At 43.0% G+C, this 25300-nt stretch overlaps 1 protein-coding gene across 10 annotated transcripts in view; it reads left to right on the top strand.

Annotated features, from left to right (window-relative positions):
* Positions 1 to 25300, top strand: part of LOC139273137 (girdin-like) — a 375708-nt gene that overhangs the window by 272171 nt on the left and 78237 nt on the right. For 9 of the 10 annotated variants that reach the window (XM_070889592.1, XM_070889593.1, XM_070889591.1 and 6 more), the window contains 5 exons: positions 2635 to 2776; positions 11974 to 12150; positions 13204 to 13365; positions 17811 to 18088; positions 24142 to 24285. In XM_070889592.1, the coding sequence (XP_070745693.1) occupies positions 2635 to 2776; positions 11974 to 12150; positions 13204 to 13365; positions 17811 to 18088; positions 24142 to 24285 (903 nt within the window). The remainder of the gene's footprint in view (positions 1 to 2634; positions 2777 to 11973; positions 12151 to 13203; positions 13366 to 17810; positions 18089 to 24141; positions 24286 to 25300) is intronic. The other variant, XM_070889585.1, reaches the window with a different exon arrangement.

Here is a 25300-nt window from a genome sequence, read left to right as displayed (position 1 = left end):
ACTGTCGGAGGTGCCATCTTTCGATTGAGACGTTAAACCGAGGTCCCGTCTGCTCTCTCAATGGACATGAAAGATCCCATGACACCATTTCGAAGAAGAGCAAGGAAGTTATTCCTGGTGTCCTGACCAATATTTATCCCTCAATCAACATAATAAAAACAGATTATCTAGTCATTAACACACTACTGTTTGTGGGAGCTTGCTGTGCACAAAATTAGCTGCCATGTTTCCTACGTGACTACACTTCAAAAAGTACTTAATTGGCTGTAAAGCGGTTTGGGATGTTGTGAAGGATGCTATACATGCAAGTCTTTCTTTTCACCCATAGCAGCAGCGAAACTGCTCCATTTCTGGAATTGAATGCTTGCACAGCTCTTTCTCGGGGATAGAGTGGTTTCTCTGCCACTATGGATGCTAGAAATTTGTGCTGAAGTCTCGAGTGAGATTTGAACCTACAACCATTTGACTGAAAGGCGAGGGTGCTACCAACTGAGCCACAGCTGACACTGATGCTGGGTAAAGAGATGTCCACAAACCTGGGAACTGCAACATCACATTTCTCGGAATCCAGGGTACCTATTTCATGCACTGCCTCCAGCAGCCTGGAGTGATATAAATTTCTCGCTGCAGTGTGCCCACATGTAAAACAGACACTTACATGAGGTAGTGTAAATAATGACTAACTGTTAGCCAGATGTCGGGAGTGAGAACGAGATTAAACCGCATCATTTTTCAACTGAATAAGTTCCCGCCTTTTCCACGGAGCTCATCACCGACTACTGCTCTGTGCCCTCACCGGCCAAGAGCTGCAACCGGCCGGGGGGAAATTGGGTGCGCTGAAAATTGTGGTGGGCTCGAGTTGTGGGGGTCTGGAACTCACTGCCTGAAAGGGTGGTAGAGGCAGAAAGCCTCACCACATTTTTAAAATACTTGGATGTGCCCTTAAAGTGCCCGTAACCTTCAGGGCTATGGACGAAGAGCTGGAAAGTGGGATTAGGCTGAATAGCTCTTGGTCGGCCGGTGCGGATACGATGGGTCGAAATGGCCTCCTTCCGTGCTGTAAATTTCTATGATTCTATGCGAGGGGGAATGGTGGTTCTGGGCAAGAGATGGGGATGGGGGTAGAGGGAGACTAGGAAATGGAAGTTCAGGGAGATCAGAGGGAGGCTGGGGAATAGGGACTCCAGGAGAATGGGGTTTTGGAGAGGTGGGGGCTGGGGGGAGAGATTGAGACTTGGGAGGGGATGGGAGCGAGGGGGGGGGGGGGGAAGAGAGATGGGGAGAATAGTTCTCCCTTTTTTTCCTGGCGTTGGTTTTCCCTCTTCTCCTGCTCACTGGGGGCCTCCTGGTTCTTGGAATTTCTCACACAAACAGCTGCTGGTGCGATACCACAAATAAAGATTCTCAACTACAGGGGACCCAACCTTTATAAGGTAAACCCAGTAAGATTTGTAGATGTCTGATGTCACATGATCCAATGTCATGTGATCAGAACATCACGTGATCAAACCTCCAGTGGACAACTCTACTCTACCAGTACATCCGGTACAGATGAACTGCTTAACAGCCCTCTACCAACCCCCAGCACTTCAAACATTAGCAGCTACAACACATGGAAGGAGTAGTTCTCAGAACGGGATCTGCAGGACATTAATCTCCCCCAATTTGGCTGGGGTCTCCAGGCACTCCGGCCCTACAACAGACACTTCGCCCAGTGGAGGCTACAAACATAGCAGATTCCAGGATCACGACATCCCTCCCTCAATGGAAAAGGACCCTGGGATGGCAATGAACAGGGGAACCCAACAATCAGAAAATGTACTGAAATCACATCCTGGTGCCGGGGCTCCAGAATTAGGCATAATCCCAGGTGAGGGCGACAAAAAGAAGAAACATTGTAGGAGATGCTGCCAAACCCGGGATATTTGGTTCATCTGGTTTACAATGACCAGTTTGAAAATTAAGGCACCTGCAAATAAAGGGCAAGATGCAAGTCCTTGGGTAACCCTAACTTATAAGTTTCATTGTATTTATATATATATACAATCGTTAAAAAATAAACTTGTTTTCAAATGAGACTCTGCACATCGAATGAGACCCTGAAATTTTGGATGAAGTGAAAGTGAAATGTGTTCCAAGTGACAGGTGACTATGATTGTGGCTATCAGCTGAATTAGAAGTATTGAAATTGGTCTCCATTTCGTTCTTAAATGCAGATTCAGAGCTTCCATCTATTACCAATGCTCACACCAAAAGAGTACTTTGGTAAAGTGTTGAATCTGCAAAACTTTGTGGAGATTTATCTTGGTGGATAGATTTTAACCCAGATGTAGGAGACATAACATGGCAAAGTACTTTGCACTGAAGATGTTATTTTATTAAGCTCTTTTGAACAGTTAAAAAAAATTACTTACTTTCATATAATCTGGGACTTTTAGGTAGAATCAATAATGATGTACACATTTGAGAGTATTTTCAGATCTACGTGCCAAAGGAGCTGGTTCTTGATAAAACAATACCCTCTCTGTTACAATCTGACACAAAAATACAGTAAATGCGTAAGTAAATTTTTCCAAACCACAGCTCAGAAAACCTCTAATTAAATCCTTTTCCATGTCGATTTCCAACTTTCAGCAGGTATAAACTTTTGGAGTTCAAACTTGAAAGCACATTAAAAAAATCTCTTGCAATTAAAGAAGAGAAAATTGCCAGTCTTGAAGCACGATTAGAAGAATCAACAAATTTGAACCAACAGCTACGTCAGGAGTTAAAGACGGTAAGACCGCAACAAAATATAATTCTTTTCGAGTTTGTTAGAAAAGAACTAAAGCCGTTTTCATAATATTAACCACAAAAATACTGAAGTAGTAATTTCTCAAACTTACACTAAATCTATACCTATGCATGGGAAACACCACCGCCTCCAAGTCACCTCCATTCTGACTTGGACATCGCCATTCCTTTATCATTGCTGGGTCAAATCCTTGAACTCACTACGAAACAACATTGTGGGGGTACCTTCACCATACGGTTCAAGAAGGTGGCTCAGCACCATCTTCTCAAGGGCAATTAAAGATGGACGATAAATGCATGCCTTACTAGCGACGCCCATATCCTAAGAAAGAATTAAAAAAATGTTTTTAATTTAAATGATGTAAACAATTCTGCATGCTAGACAGCTGAACTTTTGAATAACACATCTTGTGAATAATGCATCTTGGGATTAAATTTTAGCAAATACTGAATCAGCTCGGGAAGCTCCAGGGCTTGAAAATCATGTACACAAACAATGGGTTTAAAAACACATCTGCACTTGAAGTTTAAATTTGTATGCAATGGGCCAGATTTTTCCACTTCAACATTGTTACAAACGAGGATGAGTTCATTTAAAAAAAAAACTCATGCCCTCCCCTAAACAATGCTGCCATCCCGAGAAAGAACCATTGCAGTAAAAATTTGTCAGGTTGATATTTCACGTGTTACATCATTTTTGTCTTTGATACTGAAAATTGTATGAAGGTAAACGTGCTTCTACTTCATCTTGTCCCCTAGAATTAAAGAGGGATACTTACATACAGTGTAGAAAGGTCAAAATACATAAAACAAAATACCTCAACATTGGGACGTAAAGACTGGAGTCAAAGGGGGACAAATTGGGAGCCCGTTTTTCATGCATAAAATGGGAACAAAAAGAACCGAATTAGCAGCACAATTTTGCATGCCATAACAGCATCTGAATTGCATCTAATGCCATATTGACTTGGGCAATGTTCAGATATCCCTCGTGGCCGTCTCAAACAGGCGTTGAACCCCTTGCATATGTTGATATGGAGCCTAATGCCTGTTTAAGGACCCTGCTCTAAAATTGGTCAAAAACTAATTGGAGAGTTTTCCAGGCTCTATATTGTCCAAACCAGCGGTCCTTAAAGGAGCAATAATAGCCCAGAAATTCCTCTGGGGGTCTTCCCGCGGGCAGTTGCCTCCTCGCTGGAGATTTTTACCTGGTGGTCTAGGAGGCGCCCTGATTTCCGATGGGGAGGCCTTCTCCTCCCGCGCTTCGAAGTGCGCTTCCGTGCAGAGGGTCCTGACGCAGAAGATGCAGTCATGTGTGACTGCTTAGCCAATCAGGTAAGTATTTCACAGGTTTCCATTAATAGTTCTGAGACTCGTGTATCTACAAGTTCTCAGTGCTATTAATGGAAACAAAAGCAATCACTCAAAATAATAAAAAATAAAAAACAGACCACACATTTAAAATTAATTGAAATGAATTATTATGTCTTATAAAAATAAAATATTTTCCTGATTTTTTTTTAAAGTTTTTTTAATTATGGTTAAAAATAAACTTACCATAGTGGGGAGAGTTTTTAAGAATAAAATGTGTTTTTATAACTTTATTTTAAAATGTTTTGTCTATTTTTAAACACTTGCACCTGTAAAAGTAGGCTATACGCCTGCTTTTTCAGGCACAAGATTTTTGAGGACATTTGCTGGGCAAGATATCCGTAAATATCGGAAGTATCTGCAAATGTCCTCACTCCCGATCTGCGGATGATCTATCAAGCTAGAAACGCGACAGATTGGAAAAGCAGGTTTTCAGCGCATGCGCATTGCGCGCTGAAAATCGGCTTTCCCGATGCCTTCCTGAGTCCGTAGAAACTTCGTACGGACTCGGGACATTGGAATTCCAGCACCATTATCTTGTTCCTGTCCAACAGACGCAATGAAAACGGCCCCATGCATATTTAAAAGTGCTAACATCATCAAATCCGAAGATAATCAAAGAATGTGTTGCGTGGCTACGTTAGAGGAATGAGGAAGGCTATACCTTTGATAGGTAATCAACATTTTTCCTCATTCATTAGCCCTTGTGTCCAAGTACAACACTTCTATATGCAACATCCCAGATCCCTTTGTTGAACACCTCACCAAGGTGCAAATGTAGCGGCAGATGCCCTCAGCAGGGAGAAGGTGCAACTTTGCAAGTAAATTATTTTTACTGTTATCTTGCCCATTTTTGAGAAATACAATGGGCTAGATATTAACCACAACCCCTGCCCCCCATGACAGGCGGGAGAGGGTTGGGGATGTTAAATCATCAAATTCATGAAGCGCAACCGTCACCCACCGCAAATGATCCGTTGCCGTTTTTACAGCAGCTTATATTGGGGCGTCAGAGTATCCCGCTCTGGAGAGGTGGGTACATCATTAACAGATTTTAAAGAGTCTCCTATCATGTGATTTTGATAGCAATTTGGAATTGACGCCTGCTGCACGGGTTTCCTGGGGTTCAGGAAACTCAATGGTGAAACCGAGGCAAGATTGAGCAGCACTTTATCGGGATGGTTAAAGGTCAGGCGGTCCAATCGCAGTTGCTTTCTCAGTTCCCTCTGGGAAACTGTTTGGTGAAAGTACTTGTGCGAGACTTATTTGTACACTTTGGAACCGAGAACATCAGGATGCCATGACTGCTTTTGATTGGACTTTGGACGAGAAAGACAATTGGCATCATCAGTAGCAGGGGCGTGTTGTGTAGGTAGCTGCATTTGACTCGCAGAGAAGAGAGCAACAGAAGGGTCGAGGTCGCAGGACAGTGGCTCTGCTTCCTTGACCTTTTGGAAGCGCAGTGCTTCCTAAGGCAAAGATTGTCATGTCAGATGGTTGCAGATATCTGCAGCTTCCTTGGAGAATACCTGCTGCCTACTGGACCTGGTGGCCTCACATTACCAGTGGCTGTGAAAGTCACCACTGCCCTCAATTTCTTTGCCGCTGGTTCCTTCCAGGGCATTACCGGAGACATAAGAACATAAGAAATAGGAGCAAGAGTAGGCCATTTGACCCCTCGAGCCTGCTCTGCCATTTAATATCATGGACTCAGCCCTACTTCCCTGCCCGTTCCCTATAACCCTTTATTCCCTTATCACTCAAAAATCTGTCTATCTCCGCCTTAAATATATTCAATGACCTAGCTTCCACAGCTCTCTGGCGCAGAGAATTCCATAGATTTACAACCTTCTGAGAGAAGAAATTCCTCCTCATCTCAGTTTTAAGTGGGCAGCCCCTTATTCTAAGACTATGCCCCCGAGTTTTAGTTTCCCCTATGACTAGAAATATCCTCTCTGCATCCACCTTGTCGAGCCCCCTCATTATCTTATATATTTCGATAAGATCACCCCTCATTCTTCTGAACTCCAATGAGTATAGGCCCAACCTACTCAACCTATCTTCATAAGTCAAACCCCTCATCCCCGGAATCAACCTAGTGAAACTTCTCTGAACAGCCTCCAATGCAAGTATCCTTCCTTAAATACGGAAACCAAAACTGTACGCAGTATTCTTGGTGTCGCTTCACTAATACCATGTACAGTTGTAGCAGCACTTCTCTTTTTTATACTCTATCCCCCTTGCAATCAAGGCCAACATTCCATTTGCCTTCCTGATTACTTGCTTTACCTGCAGACCATGATCCTTACCAACGGATCCATTACAGACCCAATTCACGTCCGGACCAGGGTCAAAACAGGGCTGCATCATCGCTCCAACCTTCTCAATCTTCCTCGCCGCCATGCTCCACCTCACAATCAACAAGCTCCCTGCTGGAGTGGAACTAAACTACAGAACCAGTGGGAAGCTGTTTAACCTACGTCGCCTCCAGGCCAGGTCCAAGATAGAAACATAGAAACATAGAAAATAGGTGCAGGAGCAGGCCATTCAGCCCTTCTAGCCTGCACCGCCATTCAATGAGTTCATGGCTGAACATGAAACTTCAGTACCCCCTTCCTGCTTTCTCGTCATAACCCTTGATCCCCCGAGTAGTAAGGACTTCATCTAACTCCCTTTTGAATATATTTAGTGAATTGGCCTCAACTACTTTCTGTGGTAGAGAATTCCACAGGTTCACCACTCTCTGGGTGAAGAAGTTTCTCCTCATCTCGGTCCTAAATGGCTTACCCCTTATCCTCAGACTGTGACCCCTGGTTCTGGACTTCCCCAACATTGGGAACATTCTTTCTGCATCTAACCTGTCTAAACCCGTCAGAATTTTAAACGTTTCTATGAGGTCCCCTCTCATTCTTCTGAACTCCAGTGAATACAAGCCCAGTTGATCCAATCTTTCTTGATAGGTCAGTCCCGCCATCCCGGGAATCAGTCTGGTGAACCTTCGCTGCACTCCCTCAATAGCAAGAATGTCCTTCCTCAAGTTAGGAGACCAAAACTGTACACAATACTCCAGGTGTGGCCTCACCAAGGCCCTGTACAACTGTAGCAACACCTCCCTGCCCCTGTATTCAAATCCCCTCGCTATGAAGGCCAACATGCCATTTGCTTTCTTAACCGCCTGCTGTACCTGCATGCTAACCTTCAATGACTGATGTACCATGACACCCAGGTCTCGTTGCACCTTCCCTTTTCCTAATCTGTCACCATTCAGATAATAGTCTGTCTCTCTGTTTTTACCACCAAAGTGGATAACCTCACATTTATCCACATTATACTTCATCTGCCATGCATTTGCCCACTCACCTAACCTATCCAAGTCACTCTGCAGCCTAATAGCATCCTCCTCGCAGCTCACACTGCCACCCAACTTAGTATCATCCGCAAATTTGGAGATACTGCATTTAATCCCCTCGTCTAAATCATTAATGTACAATGTAAACAGCTGGGGCCCCAGCACAGAACCTTGCGGCACTCCACTAGTCACTGCCTGCCATTCTGAAAAGTACCCGTTTACTCCTACTCTTTGCTTCCTGTCTGACAACCAGTTCTCAATCCACGTCAGCACACTACCCCCAATCCCATGTGCTTTAACTTTGCACATTAATCTCTTGTGTGGGACCTTGTCGAAAGCCTTCTGAAAGTCCAAATATACCACATCAACTGGTTCTCCTTTGTCCACTTTACTGGAAACATCCTCAAAAAATTCCAGAAGATTTGTCAAGCATGATTTCCCTTTCACAAATCCATGCTGACTTGGACCTATCATGTCACCATTTTCCAGATGCACTGCTATGACATCCTTAATAATTGATTCCATCATTTTACCCACTACTGAGGTCAGGCTGACCGGTCTATAATTCCCTGTTTTCTCTCTTCCCTCCTTTTTTAAAAAGTGGGGTTACATTGGCTACCCTCCACTCCATAGGAACTGATCCAGAGTCAATGGAATGTTGGAAAATGACTGTCAATGCATCCGCTATTTCCAAGGCCACCTCCTTAAGTACTCTAGGATGCAGTCCATCAGGCCCTGGGGATTTATCGGCCTTCAATCCCATCAATTTCCCCAACACAATTTCCAGACTAATAAAGATTTCCCTCAGTTCCCCCTCCTTACTAGACCCTCTGACCTCTTTTATATCCGGAAGGTTGTTTGTATCCTCCTTAGTGAATACCGAACCAAAGTACTTGTTCAATTGGTCTGCCATTTCTTTGTTCCCCGTTATGACTTCCCCTGATTCTGACTGCAGGGGACCTACGTTTGTCTTCACCAACCTTTTTCTCTTTACATACCTATAGAAACTTTTGCAATCCGCCTTAATGTTCCCTGCAAGCTTCTTCTCGTACTCCATTTTCCCTGATCACCCCAACCTCTGTCATTGAGCTGCAGTACGCAGACGATGCCTGCGTTCTCCGCACATTCTGAGGCTAAACTCCAGGATATAGTCAATGTATTCACTGAGGCATATGAAAGCATAGGCCTTACACTTACATCCGTAAGACAAAGGTCCTCCACCAGCCTGTCCCCGTCGCACAGCATTGCCCTCTAATCATCAAGGTTCACGGTGCGGCCCTCGACAACATGGACCATTTCCCAAATCTCGGGAGCCTCTTATCAGCAAAGGCAGACATTAATGCGGAGATTCAACATTGCCTCTAGTGCGCCAGTGCAACCTTCGGCCGTCTGAGGAAAAGAGTGTTTGAAAACCAGGCCCTCAAATCTACCACCAAGCTCATGGTCTACAGGGCTGTAGTAATACCCGCCCTCCTGTATGGATCTGAGGCATGGACGATGTATAGAAGGCACCTCAAGTATCACCAACGATGTCTCCACAAGATCCTGCAAATCCCCTGGGAGGACAGGTGCACCAACATCAGTGTCCTCGTCCAGGCTAACATCCCCAGTATTGAAGCATTGACCACACTCAATCAGCTTCGCTGGGCAGGCCACATAGTTCGCATGCCAGAGACTCCCTAAGCAAATGCTTTATGCGGAACTCCTTCATGGTAAACGAGCCAAAGATGGGCAGCGGAAACGTTACAAGAACACCCTCAAAGCCTCCCTGGTAAAGTGCGACATCACCACTGACACCGGCGAGACCCTGGCCGAAGACCGCCCAAGGTGGAGAAAGTGCATCCGGGAGCGTGTTGAGCTCTTCGAGTCTCAACACAAAGAGCATGAAGTGGTCAAGTGCAGGCAACGGAAGGAGTACATGGCAAACCAGCCCCACCCACTCCTTCCCTCGACGAATATCTGTCCCACCTGTAACAGGGTCTGTGGCTCTCGTATTGGATTGTTCAGCCATCAAAGAACTCACTTTGGGAGTGGAAGCAAGTCTTCCTCGATTCCGAGGGACTGCCTATGATTTACCTGCATACTAACTTTTTGTGTTTCATGCACAAGGACCCCAGGTCCCTCTGTACTGCAGCACTTTGCAATTTTTCTCCATTTAAATTATAATTTGCTTTTCTGTTTTTTTTTCTGCCAAAGTGATTATTTTTCTGCCGAAGTGGATAACCTCACATTTTCCCACATTATACTCTATCTGCCAAATTTTTGCCCACTCACTTAGCCTGTCTATATCCCTTTGTAGATTTTTTTGTGTCCTCACAATTTGCTTTCCCACCCATCTTTGTATCATTAGCAAACTTGGCTACATTACACTCGGCTCCTTCATCCAAGTCATTAATATAGACATAGCGAGGTAGTTGGTTACACATAAATGTAGAAGGCAGGTGACTGATGGATTGAGAGGTATGTAAACTTAGTCTGTGGTGACAATAGCCAGAATGAGCAGGCCCTGGGATTCACATCTCTGGCTGGTTTTCCTCCAGTGCCAAGTGCCATGAACTGCACACACGTGGCAATCTAAGCACCCCCAGATGAAGCAGAAACATTTGTCAACTGTTAGGGATTTAATTCCATCAGTGTTTAGCTGCAACCATAAGAAAAGGTTCATGCAGATGTGTGTTCCCTGGGAGATTCCATGATGTTCCATATTGCATCAGTCCAACATCCCTGACTTGTTTGGACTTGGGACCAGCCTTAAAGGGTAGCTGCTAGGTGATAAAGGATACCACCTTCAAACCTGGCTGATGACACCTCTGACGAACCCCATTGAAAAACGCCAGGAGCGCTACAACACGAGTTATATGGCAACCAGATGTGTCATCGAGCAAGCCATTGGCATGTTCAAGTTGCGCTTCAGGTGTCTGGACAAGTATGGAGGTGCCCTTCAGCACTTGCCAGCATGGGTCTCTAGGATAAGTCACTCCCCATTTCCTCATCTGATGAGGATTCCAATGGACAGGAAGAGGAAGCGTTGACCACCACAGCTTCCTCTTCAAAGATCAGGGGCTGCTGCTGTTCATCGTGTGAAGGCCCTGGAGGAGAGAAGAGACGGGTTTGTTAATGCTTTAGTAATGGGAACGTACAAATGCTGAGATGCACATGATTAAGGTGATAATGTTTCATTCAGTCATGAATTCAAGTCAGTATAACTTAAGTCTTGTAGGAGATGTGGGTCGGACAGATTAATTCTGTCACCCTGCAGCAGTACGAGGCTGATATGCCCTTATCTCCAAAGCCTCCTGCTCAACATTTGTGAGATCCACGATCTGTGGGGGTTCGCCACTGGTCCTCCCTCTCCCTTGTGTTTTGCTTCTTCTCCTGCAAGAGGGAATGACAGACCTATGAGTATTTGTAAGGCATGTGAGCATCCAATGGAAGCAGTGCAGTGAAGGTGACTAATAGGCAAATGCACTTGAGGGTGTGTGCTGAGAATTGGGGAGCTGACTGAGGTGGGATACATAACAAGGATTGGGGTGAGTGGCAGTGGTAGATGGAGGAAGGGGGAGGTGAGGAAGTGCATTGAAATGTAACGATGGGTGCTGCTGAAATTTAAGTGTGAATGTGAATGGCTTAGGATTGACAAGATAGAGTGAGGGAGGGTGCACTATAGGACATGGGTGAATCTGCAACTTTGCTCACCTTTCTTAACCTGGTTCGACAACTTAAGTTCTCAACAAGATAGAGAAAATGATTTAGTCCTGCAGTATTTGAAGGACAAAATTGCAGTGATGCATACCATCGGAACGCCTAGATAATTTTTTTAAAATTAAAAGTAAATTTGAAGAACCAATGTTCATTGTTGTGGCTTCATCTACTTGTCTGCCACTGTGATGGTTGGATATTATGCAAAGGGGAATAGTGGCAACCTTGTTTTAATAAAGAATGCCTTGGTGTGTGACCTGAGTCATCCTTTGATGACTTTAAATTTTATGGGGACTATCAGTATGGCAACTGTCAGTGCACTGCTGTCCTTGCTTTATACCTATCCAAAAGTGAAAGACTGATATTTGCTCCAGTATAAAGAAGATAGTCCTCACAAAGCAATATCTAAAGAAGATCCGTTTCTCTTCCTGACTAAAATTTATCCAGTGATGTGCACTGGAATCACATGCATAACATCAGCACAGCTAGGGCTGCGCACAATGTGCATGTCGTTGACATGAGTATGATACAAATGCATTTCTGGACCTAATTTATCGTAAGAAATTAACAGGAAATTTCAGAGTTTCACCTCCAAATTTGGGAGCAAAGCTTTACTAACCCACCAATCAAAAAGACCAGGAATTAATTATGAACATTGATTTAAAGAAAATAATAACTTTAATGTTCCTAGCCAACTATAGAATGTTGCTTAATAACTGTAAAACTCTGTACAATGTATTTGTTAACCTTCATGGTTACAGGTGAAAAAAAACTATGAAGCTCTCAAACAGAGACAAGAAGAAGAGAAAATTGTGCAGCATTCACAAGGTAGGCCTGGTGAAGAAATCCAGACTACAAGTAAATGGGAGCGAGAGAACCAAGAAGTAACTCGTGATCTATTAAAGGTTAAAGATAGACTTATCGAAGTCGAAAGGAATGTGAGTTTTGTTTAATCTCTTCTGACTAAAACCATTTTTCAAACAGTAGAGCTCTATGTTGCTGTATTTCTTTGAAAGTTGCCTAAAGCTAATTGAGTTCATATATTGAACAGTGATTAATTCTTAGTTCTTTTCTCACATAAATATGTTTTCTTTCAACTGAAGTTACACTTTTTATCCCTTCCAATTTTCTCCAATCCTCAGCAACTCTTGTTAGTTTACTATCAGATAGTGGAGAACATCAAAACTATATCCAACCTTCTCCTCACCCGAAGCCCCACATACTTCTTCAACAGCAGAAGTACTGCACAACATCAGGAAAAATAAACTTGTGATTTTTCCTGTCTCGCTCCCCTCCCTAGCATAGAGATCTGAGGTCAATTGTAGCATCAAGCTAAAAACTAATTCAACTCCGTCTATATGGTTTAGTACGACACCAGTCAGTATCTTTAGGTCATAAGGAGCTTGTGATTGCTCATTATGATGTTACTTTATATTTTCCATCACATCTTTTTTTTCCCTCTCTCCTTAGGGCAGTGACCTCTGCTGGTTTATCTATTGGTGGCAGGTGCCCTCTGGTACCTTATCCATGTGCCTGTTTTTTAAAAAAATTTGTGAACCCACACAGTGAGTGTGGGTGGGCTGTTTGACTTTTTAGGCCTTTAAGTGCCAGATTGGCCCAGTGGTAGTGCACTCGTGTCTCAGTCAGAAGGTTGTGGTTCAAGCCCCACTCCAATTACTTGAGCACATCATCTAGATTGGCATTTCAGTGCAATACTGATGGACTGCTGGATTATCAGCTGCTGTATTTCAGATGAGATGTTAAACTGAGGCACTTCCTGCATGATCAGTGGATTTAGAAGATCCCATGGCACTGTTCAAAGAAAAGCAGGGAGTTCTCCAGTGTCCTCGCCACTTAAAATTATTATTTCCTTAAAAATGAATAATGGCATTTGAAATGTAGAATGCTGGAGATTAAATTATGTTTCGTTACTCTTAATTATAGCATCTGATTTTTGAATTTTTCTAATTTTTTTCCTCTCTTCCTCAAAGAATGCAACTCTTCAGGCTGAGAAACAAGCCTTGAAAACTCAGCTGAAGCAGCTAGAGACCCAGAACAACAACTTACAAGCCCAAATCCTTGCACTTCAGAGGCAGACAGCATCCCTGCAAGAGCACAACACCACCTTACAGACACAGAATGCCAAGCTGCAGGTCAGATTCTATGTTGTCAGTGTTTTTTTAGTTCCAAAATTGCTGCAACCCTTGCTAAGATGTAATAAATTTCTTGATTCAAAAACAAGAATGGTATTTTAATCATGCTACAGTATGCTATGCTGTCTACTGATTTTTTTCGACATTGGTATTCTGAAGGATTCGGTAAAAACTGTGATTTGTATACTAACAATATTTTTGAATTATTTAATGCTTTCATTGATAAAAACTGCGCTTACTTCAAGACATTTTTCATGAGAAAACGTACAAGCTTCTAGTCAAAGCATTCATCACACTACTATAATGCACTGGGACACATTTTATATTCAGAAGAAAAATACAGATCTGAAAATATCTTGTAAAATCAGTTCCCAACATCATTAGGCCTCATTCATTAAAATAAGTAGGAGTAATTCATAGTCATTTATACAAACTAGGAAAGAATATCAAATCAGCAGGAAAACGGGTTTAGAAATTTTACAGCATGAAGAGTTGAACTCACTTGAGGCTTCCTGCTTTCTTTTAAGCAATATTTTCTAAAAAGGATTTTCATTACCATAAAACCAGCTTTTAAAGTCAGTTTTCAAGACAATTAAAAGCGCAAATTCTGAATAATTACATGTTCTCATTGTGACAAAAAAATGATTTTGTGAATTTTGTTTTCAAATGGTGGCTGTCCTTTTCATTCCAGTCACAATAAGGAGGTTTAAACCACCCGCAGTAAAAAAATATAAAGTCCATGTCCTAGCCATCTTCAGGACATGCTCATTGATTTCATGTGGCCGTGTTCAGTTCAAGCAAGGTTAGAGGTTGGGGAAGTAAGTGGAAGAGAGGCAGGGGGAAGAGAGATGGGGAGAGGTGAAAGGGAGAGAGGGATGGAAGGAGGAGAGAGGAAGGGAGGAGTGTATGCAAGGGAAGGAGAGGAGGTTCAGAGAAAGGACGAACTGGCATAGGGGTTGAGGTGGTTGGAGACAGGAATAGAGAAAGTCTGTAGTGGATGGCAGGGTGGTTAATAAACCAATCAATAGATTTTGGAACCTAATATTGTTTGTCCGGGGATTCTTGGTGGGCATGAGAAGTGTCAGATGTGACGAGAAACCAAGGGGTTGAAGCTAAAAGGAGGCAGGGAGTCGATGAGCACCCAAGGCCGATAGTGAATCGGGTTAGCAGCCACGCTGGGGAGAAGGCTAGTGGACACATGTAAGAGCAAAGTAATTTTCAGGTAGTGAGAGTTTGCAAGTTTGGTGGTGGTGGCTATAATGGTGCTGTGCAATCTTACCTGAGGGCCAAAGAGGCAGCATGCTACTTGACACACAAGCTCCTGGAGATGGGAGGCTGATGCAGAGTCACCAAGTGGCCATGTTGTGGAACTGGAGGAGAATTCACCAACATATCCAATTTCAAATTCTGGTTTTCTACCTAATGTTAGAGAGATTTAAGATAGAAATAACCTATCACAGCACCAGCTACAGATGTATTAGATACTGAAGGTAAATGTTGATACTCTTATAATGGATTTTGCCTTAGACAGAGCCTAACATAAGATTTTCAATGGACTTTGGAATAGAATGTGGCGACCCACTCACTGCAAGGTTTGTTCAAATTAGTTCTCAAACTGGAGGACAGAAGGGAGGAGCCAGACTACTTTAGAACACCTCAGTGGGATTTAATTGGTTAAAAGTATAATGGCCAATTATTTTAGAATTTGACTGTCAGTTATGAAAATCCAAATAAGTCATGGCATCGAATGAAATAATATTTAAGTGGTTCGATCTGTTCATTGAGTGGGTTTAGAGAATGTAGTTGAATTGATTGGAATTTTCACAGGAAAAGATCAGATAAACTAGCTTACTGTCGTAGTCACCAAAGACTAGAAGAAAGAAAGCACTACACATATATGTGTGTGATTATATATAAAAGTTATCAATAAAGAAATAACTTGCCATTCAATTGTGACTCTTTTATTGTTTCCATTCAAGTTAAATAATAGATCTACTGTAAATATTTAAATGCATTCTACTGTAAATATTTAAATGCATTATATCACTTAGATGTTTTGCTTTTTCATTGTTTAATACATTTGCTTCATAGTTTAAACTCAAAACAAGATAAGATATATTACAAGATCTTATGTGATGCTCCGCTGTTCTTGAAGACAAGTCCAGAGCGAGCCAATGGAGGCACAGGATAAATTCCAGTAGCTTAAAAATAATAGGTTTTTCTTGTTATCTTGGTTGTGTTACTAAAAGCTTGTCTAAATATCAAGGCAAGGATAGATACTCAAAGATGTGGGTATTTAGGGCTTCCTCATGAAAAACTAACAGATGTGGAAAGATCATGTCGGCTATGGTAGCATCGTGATTATCTTACTGGATTAGTGATCCAGAGGCCTGGACTAATGATCCGGAGACTTGAGTTCAGATCCCACCACGGCAACTGGCGAATTTAAATTCAATTAAATGACTCTGGAATAAAAAGCCAGTATCAGGAATGGTGACCATGAAACTACCGGATTGTCGTAAAAACCCATCTGGTTCACTGATCTGCCTTCCTTATTTAGTCTGGCCTGGGTGTGACTCCAGACCCACAGCAATGTGGTTGATTCTTAACTGCACCCTGAAATGGCCAAGCAAGTCACTCAATTGCATTTAAGAAGACGGCTCACCACCATCTTCTCAATGGGCAATAAATGCTGGCCTTGCTGCGACACCCACATCCCGTGAATGAATTAAAAAGATGTGCTGCAAACTGTTCTTGCAAAGTTGGCATTTCCACATTTTTTTATCCATACATTTGCAGTCACTGTCGCAGATGCAAAATCTTTCACTGACGTCTGAAATCAGGGAGCTGCAGGCAGCTCATCACAGAAAGAGAGAAAATAAGCAATCTTCAGACTTTATACCAGCCATCACTTATAGCGAGCAAATCGGGTTCGCAAAAGCGCGCCCGCCCTAAGCAGTGGAGGGGCAGGAAAATGGAGTTGAGGGGCAAATCAGCATGATCTAATTGAATGTTGGAGCAGGCTTGAGGGAGCTGAATGGCCTACTCGTGTTCCTAAGATACAAGAACCAAAATGTTATAGCATAAGAAAGACTAAACATATTACCAGGTTCAGTAATCCTGTTAAGCCAATTTATTTTAGATTCATCATTGATTATCTGCAGGTAACAAAATATGTTTTAACCCTTCAAGTACTGTGGACAAGTTTACATGTCGATTGTAGCATTTACTGGTTTGGATATGATTTTCATATCTGTGATTGCATTCTTCAGAATCTGGATTTTTGATTGGCTTGAAAATCCTTGGTCATCTCCTTGAGGGATAGGTGTGGGGTTGGGAGGTAAAATTGGAAGAGGTGCTGACATGAAGGTACTATTGAGTATTTTGAGGCTGACACTAGCAGTAGCCTGGGAGCAGATTGCATGCTCTGCCCTTTCAGCTGCAGAGATGCACAACTAAAGCGAAACTGGGGAAGGGGAAAAAATTGTGTGTGAAATTTATTTTTAGATGAAAAATATGAAAATTCTCATTTTCTCTCTAATAGTAACCCATCAACAAAATCACATTCCCAGAAATCATGCATTTTGGTGCTTAATTTAGGGATCCAATGGCCCAAAATTTGCTGCCAAAAAAGTAGTATGTTTAGTGGTGCTCGCCATTATTAATGTGTACCTTCAGGCGAGGAATAGATACCCAGTGAATTGCGAATTGCCACAAGTTTCTGGACAAACTGCGCTGCTCTACTGTTGGCCCCATGAAAACGGCAGTTCAACCTCAGCCTCCCAGTTATTTTTAGGAACTTGCTGGACTTGCATATTAAACTCACTGCAGAAAGTTAGAACTAGTACTTAACAGCGTAAATACCCTTTTAATGACATGATAATTGTTAATGCAATGACAATTAACCTCTCCAGCCCAGAAAGGAACTATTTAAACTGTTGTCTCAAGAATTTGTGAGTAGTAAATTCTTAGAGATTTAAAATATTTAAAATGTTTACATTTTTTCTTCCTTTTTCTTTGTCTCTTTTTCCTCTCTTAATCCAATCTCTCCCTCCCTCTCGTTATATCTCTTTCTGTACCTGTTTTGATTCTAATTCACCCACTCTTAATTCACTTGTCTGTTTCTTTGTCAATCTTTAAATCTCATTGGTTAAGGTGATAAGAGTGTTGGTCACGTTCACTAACATCACTGATGCCCCGTTGTCCTCGCCACATGGTTAACAGTTTGCACTTCCAGCAACTTACGAGACAAAAAAATTTTGAGCTAAAGGGTGCAGGAAAAAGTCTTAACAGTGCATGCTATGAGATGCCCTACTGCAGCAAAATCTGGGCCCAAATTATGTTAATTACAGAAAAATGTGGGCATTTTTGGAAAAATATCACCATTTGATTTTTGTTTTTGTTTATTGGACTATTTTTAAAGCTAATTAACTTTTCTTTGCTAGGTGGAACATTCTACACTGGGTTCCCAAAGTGCATCCTTGATGACTCAGAATTCTCAGCTTCAGAACCAGCAGTTGTCGTTGGAGAATGAGAATGAATCACTGATGAAGGAAAAAGAGGAATTGAAATTGTTGTATGATTCACTTGTCAAAGATCATGAAAAACTAGCGAAGTTACATGAGCATCAGGCAACAGAATACGAGGCTCTAATCAACAAACATGGAAGTCTGAAATTTGCTCATAAAAATTTAGAAATTGAACACAAAGATCTTGAGGACAGGTATAATGCAGTTCTTAATTGTTTTTAAATTTTCATTCATTCAAACCTCAAGTACATTTAGAAATAAGTCGTCTCCTGGAGAGATCTGAAAGAGAATCACTTAGCAATATTGATCCTTTAAGGGATTTGCATTACTGTGCTGTCATTTTAGTCAAATAACTGTCACTTATTTTGCTGTATATAACACTTGTGTTCTAAATAGCAGTTCTTTTACTTACACTGCCAGCAGCTGTCTTCATTGTTGCCTTTACACAACAGACTAGATTTATTTATATTCTGCTTGCTAATTTTCATTCTAAGTTGGTTGTTGAAGGCTGTTCTAATCAAAGTCAAAGTTCATAATCTTTTCAAAGGCTTTGCCAAGTTTTGATGAAGTTTCATTTTCACTTAGTTATTAACATCATTTACTTCTTTGTTCTCTTGGTATTAACCTAATATACCTTAGTGACTTTGATTCCAACTGATCAGTTCCAGCTGCCAGTTTTAAAATTTGCTTCTGTTGTTGTGGATTCTTGCCAGTGGGCAGTGGGCATGGTGCCTGTTAACATTGTCTTCCAACATTGCTTGACTTTCGGAAGTGTGAACTTATTTGTTGGAAGACTATCCCGATGACAAGCGTATCTAGCTTAATTTCTCCAGGCAAAAACACACCACCTATTCCAGTTCAGAATCAAATTCTCAAGGTTTGTTAATGGAAGCAATCAAGGAAAAGTGTCTTGGTAAGCAGCATTCCACACTGACATATAACTGGCACATGATTTTGTTTTACTTCAATACTTGTCACAAATTTACTTGACCTTCGGATTCTGTACCTGATGCAGTGCCACTTTGTACTGGTTCTAATCACGTGGCAAGACCATCAAAGTCTTTTGCCAACATTCAGGTAATGCTCCTACAGAATAAAAAAAAAATTACAGAACAAAAAAATGCCATTCAGCGCAAAGTTTTTTCCCTGTATAGACCACATATAATATGTCATAAGAACATAAGAAATAGGAACAGGAGTAGGCCATATGGCCCCTCGAGCATGCTCCGCCATTCAATGATCATGGACTCAGCTCCACTTTCCCGCCCGCTCCCCATAACCCCTTTTATCAATTCTGTCCAACTTACTCCTGAGGGAGGAGATAACCAACTACAGGTAAATCTCCAAGAATATGAAGCTTTGCAGCCCTAAGAGTAATCGAGCTAAACTCCAGTATATTAATCCAATCTTAAAAGTGATGCTTGTAATTCATAGAAGATGCATTCCACAGGAAGTTCATCCATCGTCCCAGCAATTAATAAGCCATTTTGGCCCATGAATATTTACTGATTTGTGTTGCCTTCAATCCCGCATATATCCAAAAATCTTGCATCTGTCATCATCATCATAGGCAGTTCCTCGAAATCGAGGAAGACTTGCTTCCACTCCAAAAATGAGTTCTCAGGTGACTTGTCCAATACGGGAATTACAGTCTCTGTCACAGGCGGGACAAACAATCGTTGAAGAAAAGGGTGGGTGGGGAGTTTGGTTTGCCACATGCTCCTTCCGCTGCCTGCACTTGTCCTCCGCATGCGCTCAGCGACGAGACTCGAGGTGCTCAGCGCCCTTCCAGTTGATCTTCCTCCACTTAGGGCGGTCTTGGGCCAGGGATTCCCAGGTGCCGGTGGGGATGTTGCACTTTATCTAGGGGGCTTTGAGGGTGTCCTTGAAACATTTCCTCTGCCCACCTGGGGCTCGCCTGCTGTGTAGGAGTTCCGAATAGAGCGCTTGCTTTGGGAGTTTCGTGTAGGGCATGCGGACAATGTGGCCCGCCCAATGGAGCTGGTCAAGTGTGGTCAGTGCTTCGATGTTGGCCTGAGCGAGAAGACTGACAGTGCGTCTGTCACATGGTGTTGCATCTGTACACACTGCCTCACTGCACATTTGATTTCTTATTGCCACGTTGTCACACTATAAATTCCTGTATCCACTCTTCTAATGGAAAATATCTATATAAACTTATGTTGATTACGCAGTCATGGGTGGCTACTGCAACTTTCTGGTTTGCATGTGCTAGCTCGGCTTCCATCTTAATATTTTTTGACTAAGCTTCCACAAGGTAAGAATTAATCTGACCATTAAACTTTTTAAACTTTTAATTGTTTATGTCTTCATTTTAGTTTATAGTCAAATATATAGTTCATAATATCTTACTTTCTGATTCAATATTTTTAAAATAAAAATCAGCAGATTTCAATGGTCTTCAAAGATGTACCATTCCCCATTAATTGTTTACCACTATTCTCAGCTGATGCGGAGACACAAATTGTTAAGTTTAAATGTGTATATTTTTTTAATCTAAATTTAACAATACTGGAAAATTTACCCCTCACGGAGGTCACTAATCTTATCTCCCCTGGACTCTACCCCTCCTCACCTCACCCCTCCTCCCCAAAAACAGTTAGGAAAGAATAAGAACAGAGGTGGTGACTTGGAACTAGGGGTGGAGAAGAAGAGATGGGGATTTAAAAGCAGATGGGGGGAAAAGGAGGGTGAAAGGGAGGACAAGGGGAACAGATGGGAAGGGTGGCAACGCCAGAGGATGGACAGAGGAGACGAGGTAGGACAAAGACGGAGGAGAAGGGACAGAGGGAGGAGGAGAAGATAGAGGAAGTGACGAGGGGACGGGGACAAATGGGATAGAGGAGGAAAGTGGGTTGGGAAGGTAGGGCGAGAGGAGCAGAAGAAGGAAGGGGAGAAAGGGAATAATAAAATTATTCCATTTCCTGCATCCCTTTTTGAACTACGGACTCGATCATTTATCTTTTCTGCTCCCACTAATCCCTCGTACATCCATCCACCATGTCCTAACCCCCTCTGCCCCCTTCTGTTGTCCCCTCCTGCTTCTCCTATACCCCTTTTCCATTCCCCGCCCCCGCTCTAGCCCTCCTTTCCTCTATCACCCTCCCGGTTCGCCGTCCCTTCCCCCACCTCTCTCTCTCTCTCTCTCTCTCTCTCTCTCTCTCTCTCTCTCTCTCTCTCTCTCTCTCTCTCTCTCCAACCTCCTCCTTCCACCCGTCTGTCCTTCCCTCCTCCCACTCCTTTCATCATATTTAGATAACTAGGTAATAATAGCTCTACCCAAGACTCTGCCAAGCGAGCAATCAGTCAGATTATGAACCTTCTAATAAAGGTCAAACTTTATCACAACCGTAGAGAAGGCCTAGTTACAGTTGGTTCAGGACCTATACATTTGGCAATCTTTTTCTCAATGTACGGAACATGGGCATTTTACTGGCCATTTACCGCTGAGAAGCACTTTACTGCCAAAACAGTGTTTAAATGGAAACTACTGCCGGTGGTAAATTCGGCAGTCAATTACCGCTGGCGATGAGCAAAACCCTCCCCCCAACCTGGCAAAATTTCTACCTACAGCCACCGTTCCCTCTGCCTCTAACCCCCCCTTACCGGCTGACCTTTACACACCCGTTGCCCCTGCCCCATGTCCTACCTACATTTACACCAAGACGTCTTGCAGCAGGGCACGTCGAGTGCTGCTGCTGTGGGGGAGTGACAGTGGCAGTGTCATTTCTTGGGATCTCAGAGAAGAATCGGTATCCGAAGACCGTCTCCAGAGTCAAAAGCAATTGCTTCCTCCTGTATCTCAGTAGCTGCCAGCATAGATGGTATGGTACCTTGGGGTTGAGTGCCATATATCGTGTCCATCGTTTGACGTATGGAATCGGCGGTTCCCCACATCACCGCAATCAGTTGCACCATGTCCTCCAATTTAAAACCGAGTTGAGAAGGAATTTCTTCTCCCAGAGGGTTGTGAATCTATGGAATTCTCTGCCCAAGGAAGCAGTTGAGGCTAGCTCATTGAATGTATTCAAATCACAGATAGATAGATTTTTAACCAATAAGGGAATTAAGGGTTACGGGGAGCGGGCGGGTAAATGGAGCTGAGTCCACGGCCAGATCAGCCATGATCTTGTTGAATGGCGGAGCAGGCTCCTAATTCTTATGTTCTTATGACGAGCTGAAAGCCTGGCAATGTTGCCGGTTAACCCACCTGTCGCCTGGAGGAGCTCTCGACCAATGTCGACGCTCGCCCTAAACAGTGCTACCATGCCCAGGTCGATGTCTGCCTGTCTTTGAGCATGCCTACCTCGCCAAATCAACTTCTGCCGATTCGGCATAGGTGCTGGACCACTTGGTGTGCCATGCTACAAGCCGCTTGGTCCCACTAATTCCTCAGTTGAGGAAAAGGTGGCCGCAGGTAGCTTGGCCCCTTGAGTCCCCGAGTCCCCCCCCCGCCCCTCCAGATGTTGTGTTGATGAGCTGGCTTGAGGCTCATCCAAACAATCCTCCTCCTCTGTGGTCTGCCCTCTAGTGGTGAGTACCACTTGCAGCAGTACGGGCAACGCTCCAGGGGGCTCCAAAGGTCTCCGATGCGCCTGGGCAGCTAGAAAACATAATACGAGAGGTTAGTAGAAGAGATGGGGAGGGCCATGGTGATATGAGAACGCTTATGCTGCGCAGGCATATGTAGGAGGAGCAGCATTACTGCATCAGATATCAACGAGAGACATTACATTTAATTAACATGAACAGCATGTACAGAAACTGCATGGCATTATAATAAGATTTCATGATCCCAGCATTAATTACATTACATTATATAATTCATATATTATACTCAAATAGCATTAAATTACCTGGGGGTTATACATGACTTACCTGCTGTCAAAGCCGGATTTGCACCACCACGGGTGGCCAAGCGATTATGTACCCCAACGAGGGCTGCGGCCCGCTCCTTGAGATACGTCAATTCAACCAACTCTGCCGGCCCTCCTCCCGTGTGCCGACACTCCGCGGGATTGGAAGATATCTTCCTTTGCAAAGATGACAAGAGCATGGTATAAGCTAATTGCAAGGTACTAGTACGGAACACACAGATAGACATTCACAATTAGCCATCGCCAATGCTTTTCATCAATGTGCCATTAATGTTATATGTTATATGCTAATATCTTTTGATGTGTTCATCATGTATCAATTGCATCCTAAGTTCAGAAAAGCAATGTAATAAGATCATGGACAGGAAGTAATACGTGACACCAAGCTTAATTACAATCTGGCAGATTTACATTTTAAGTAATGAGTCAGTGCATGATTACAGTTATTAAAAGTTAGTACTTATTCTTGCAGACGCAACGAGGTCATTCCGGCACTGGCTTGGCTCTTGATAGTCATGGGCGGCCGACAACACCACTTCGGCAATCGCCACACATATACATTGGTAAACACTGGGGTAGGGTTCCCATGCCCACCCTGGGGGGTTCCCATGCCCACCCTGGGTCAATTGGCTCCGCCTCGTCTCTACCTCGTGGACCAAGGCAGCGTTGGCCTCATCCGAAAAGCACTTGGCCCTCTTCCTCCCTCCCTCCCACCTCAGCCACGTCGCTCATCACTCCCTCCTCAATATCCATTGCAAATGTATTTTAAATTGGTAATAAGGTTTAAATCTTCGAATAATCTGCTCAGTCACTCTCCACTTGCTCTCTGTCTGTGTGTGTGTGTGTCTCTCTGTTTCCCCCCCCCCCCCCCCCCCCCCCCCCAGAAGAACAGTCGTTGTTAGGGACGCCAGCCTTGCACGACGAAAAAGACCACTACCGCCTACTTGCTACTGCTACCGCCCCCAAAATAAGCCGAAACTAGCGTTTTTTAAAATGGGCGGTATTCCAGCGGTTCTTAAAAGTGGGACAACCACTGCCACCGGAAATACTGTCCAGATATGGGCAGTAGAAGTGGAAAGGCGAGCCCATTGTCTTTATATGACAGCTCGGAAGAATAAGCACTTTGGTGCTTCTGTGCTCTCAGTCCCGTAAACATGTCGTCCTTTACAGTCCCACTGCCAGTTTCCATATTAGTATCAGCTATTTGTGAAGGGTTTTTTTTTAAACGTTACAAGACATTGTTCTTTTATGTCTTTAAAAATGCTATATGCATTCTCTGTAGTTTTGTATAGAATATCTTGTCCTTTACCCATTATGATAACTTAATTCCGGTTAAATTGTGTGTGCAGATACAATGAGCTGCTGAAGCAAAAGACCCAACTGGAGGAGTTGGAGACAATTTTGAAAAAAGAGCAAGAGAAAATGCACCATGAAGCTGAGAAACATGAAACCATGGTGCAGGAGTACCAGAAACTCCGTAATGAAAATGACAGGTTGGTAAAGCCATTGAAAATGTTGTATGTTGGTGTTTGTTTCCCATTGTATTCCCATGATGCCCTTCAGCAAAAAGGATGGAGCAGTCTGCGCTTCTGGCACTGGAGAAGGTGCAAAAAAGATTTACAAGGATGATACCAGAACTGAAAGATTAGAACTATCAGGAAAGATTGAACAGGCTGGGACTCTTTTCTCAAGAAAAGAGAAGGTTGGGGGATGACCTAATAGAGTTCATTAAAGTTTGATTGGTTAGACGTAGAGAAGTTGTTTCCATTTGTGGCGAGTCCAAAACTAGGCATCATAAATATAAGACAGTCACTAATAAATCTAATAAAGAATTAAGGCGAAACTTCTTTACCCAGAGAGTGGTTAGAATGTGGAACTTGCTACCATGTGGAGTAGTTGAGGCAAATAGCATAGATGCCTTTAAAGGGATGCAAGATAAGTACATGAGGTAAAAAGTAACAGAAGGATATGCAGATAAGGTTAGATGAAGTAGGAAGAAAGGAAGCTCATGTGAAGCATAAACGCTTGGCCTGTTTCTGTGCTGTAGATGTTATGTAATTCAGACTTTTTTTAATGTCACTTTCTTTTGTCTGATAGGCAGCAGGTAGGTTTTTCAAGTGCAAGTTGTGTCTGCGTTTTAATATTTGCTTAGCTCATTAAATATGAGCTACTTTCACTGGTTGAATAAACCTCCGAGATGATCAAAATTTAAATGATAGTTGTTACTGACAGGTTCAAATGCAGGACTTGTGAATAGGATTATTTTGTAAATTTGCATAATTATTGTTTTTTTTCGGGTTTTTTTATTCGTTCTGGGATGTGGACGTCACTGGCAAGGCCAGCGTTTATTGCCCATCTCTAGTTGCCCTTGAAAAGGTGGTGGTGAGCTGCCTTCTTGAATCGCTGCAGTTCTTGTCGTGACGGTACTGCCACGGTGCTGCTAGGGAGGGAGTTCCAGGATTTTGACCCAGCGACAATGAAGGAACAGTAATATATTTTCAAGTCAGG

The sequence above is a fragment of the Pristiophorus japonicus genome, chromosome 9 (genome assembly GCF_044704955.1).
Source record: "Pristiophorus japonicus isolate sPriJap1 chromosome 9, sPriJap1.hap1, whole genome shotgun sequence".
NCBI classification, from domain to species: Eukaryota; Metazoa; Chordata; class Chondrichthyes; family Pristiophoridae; genus Pristiophorus; species Pristiophorus japonicus.
This window is presented reverse-complemented; position numbering and strand designations above follow the sequence as displayed.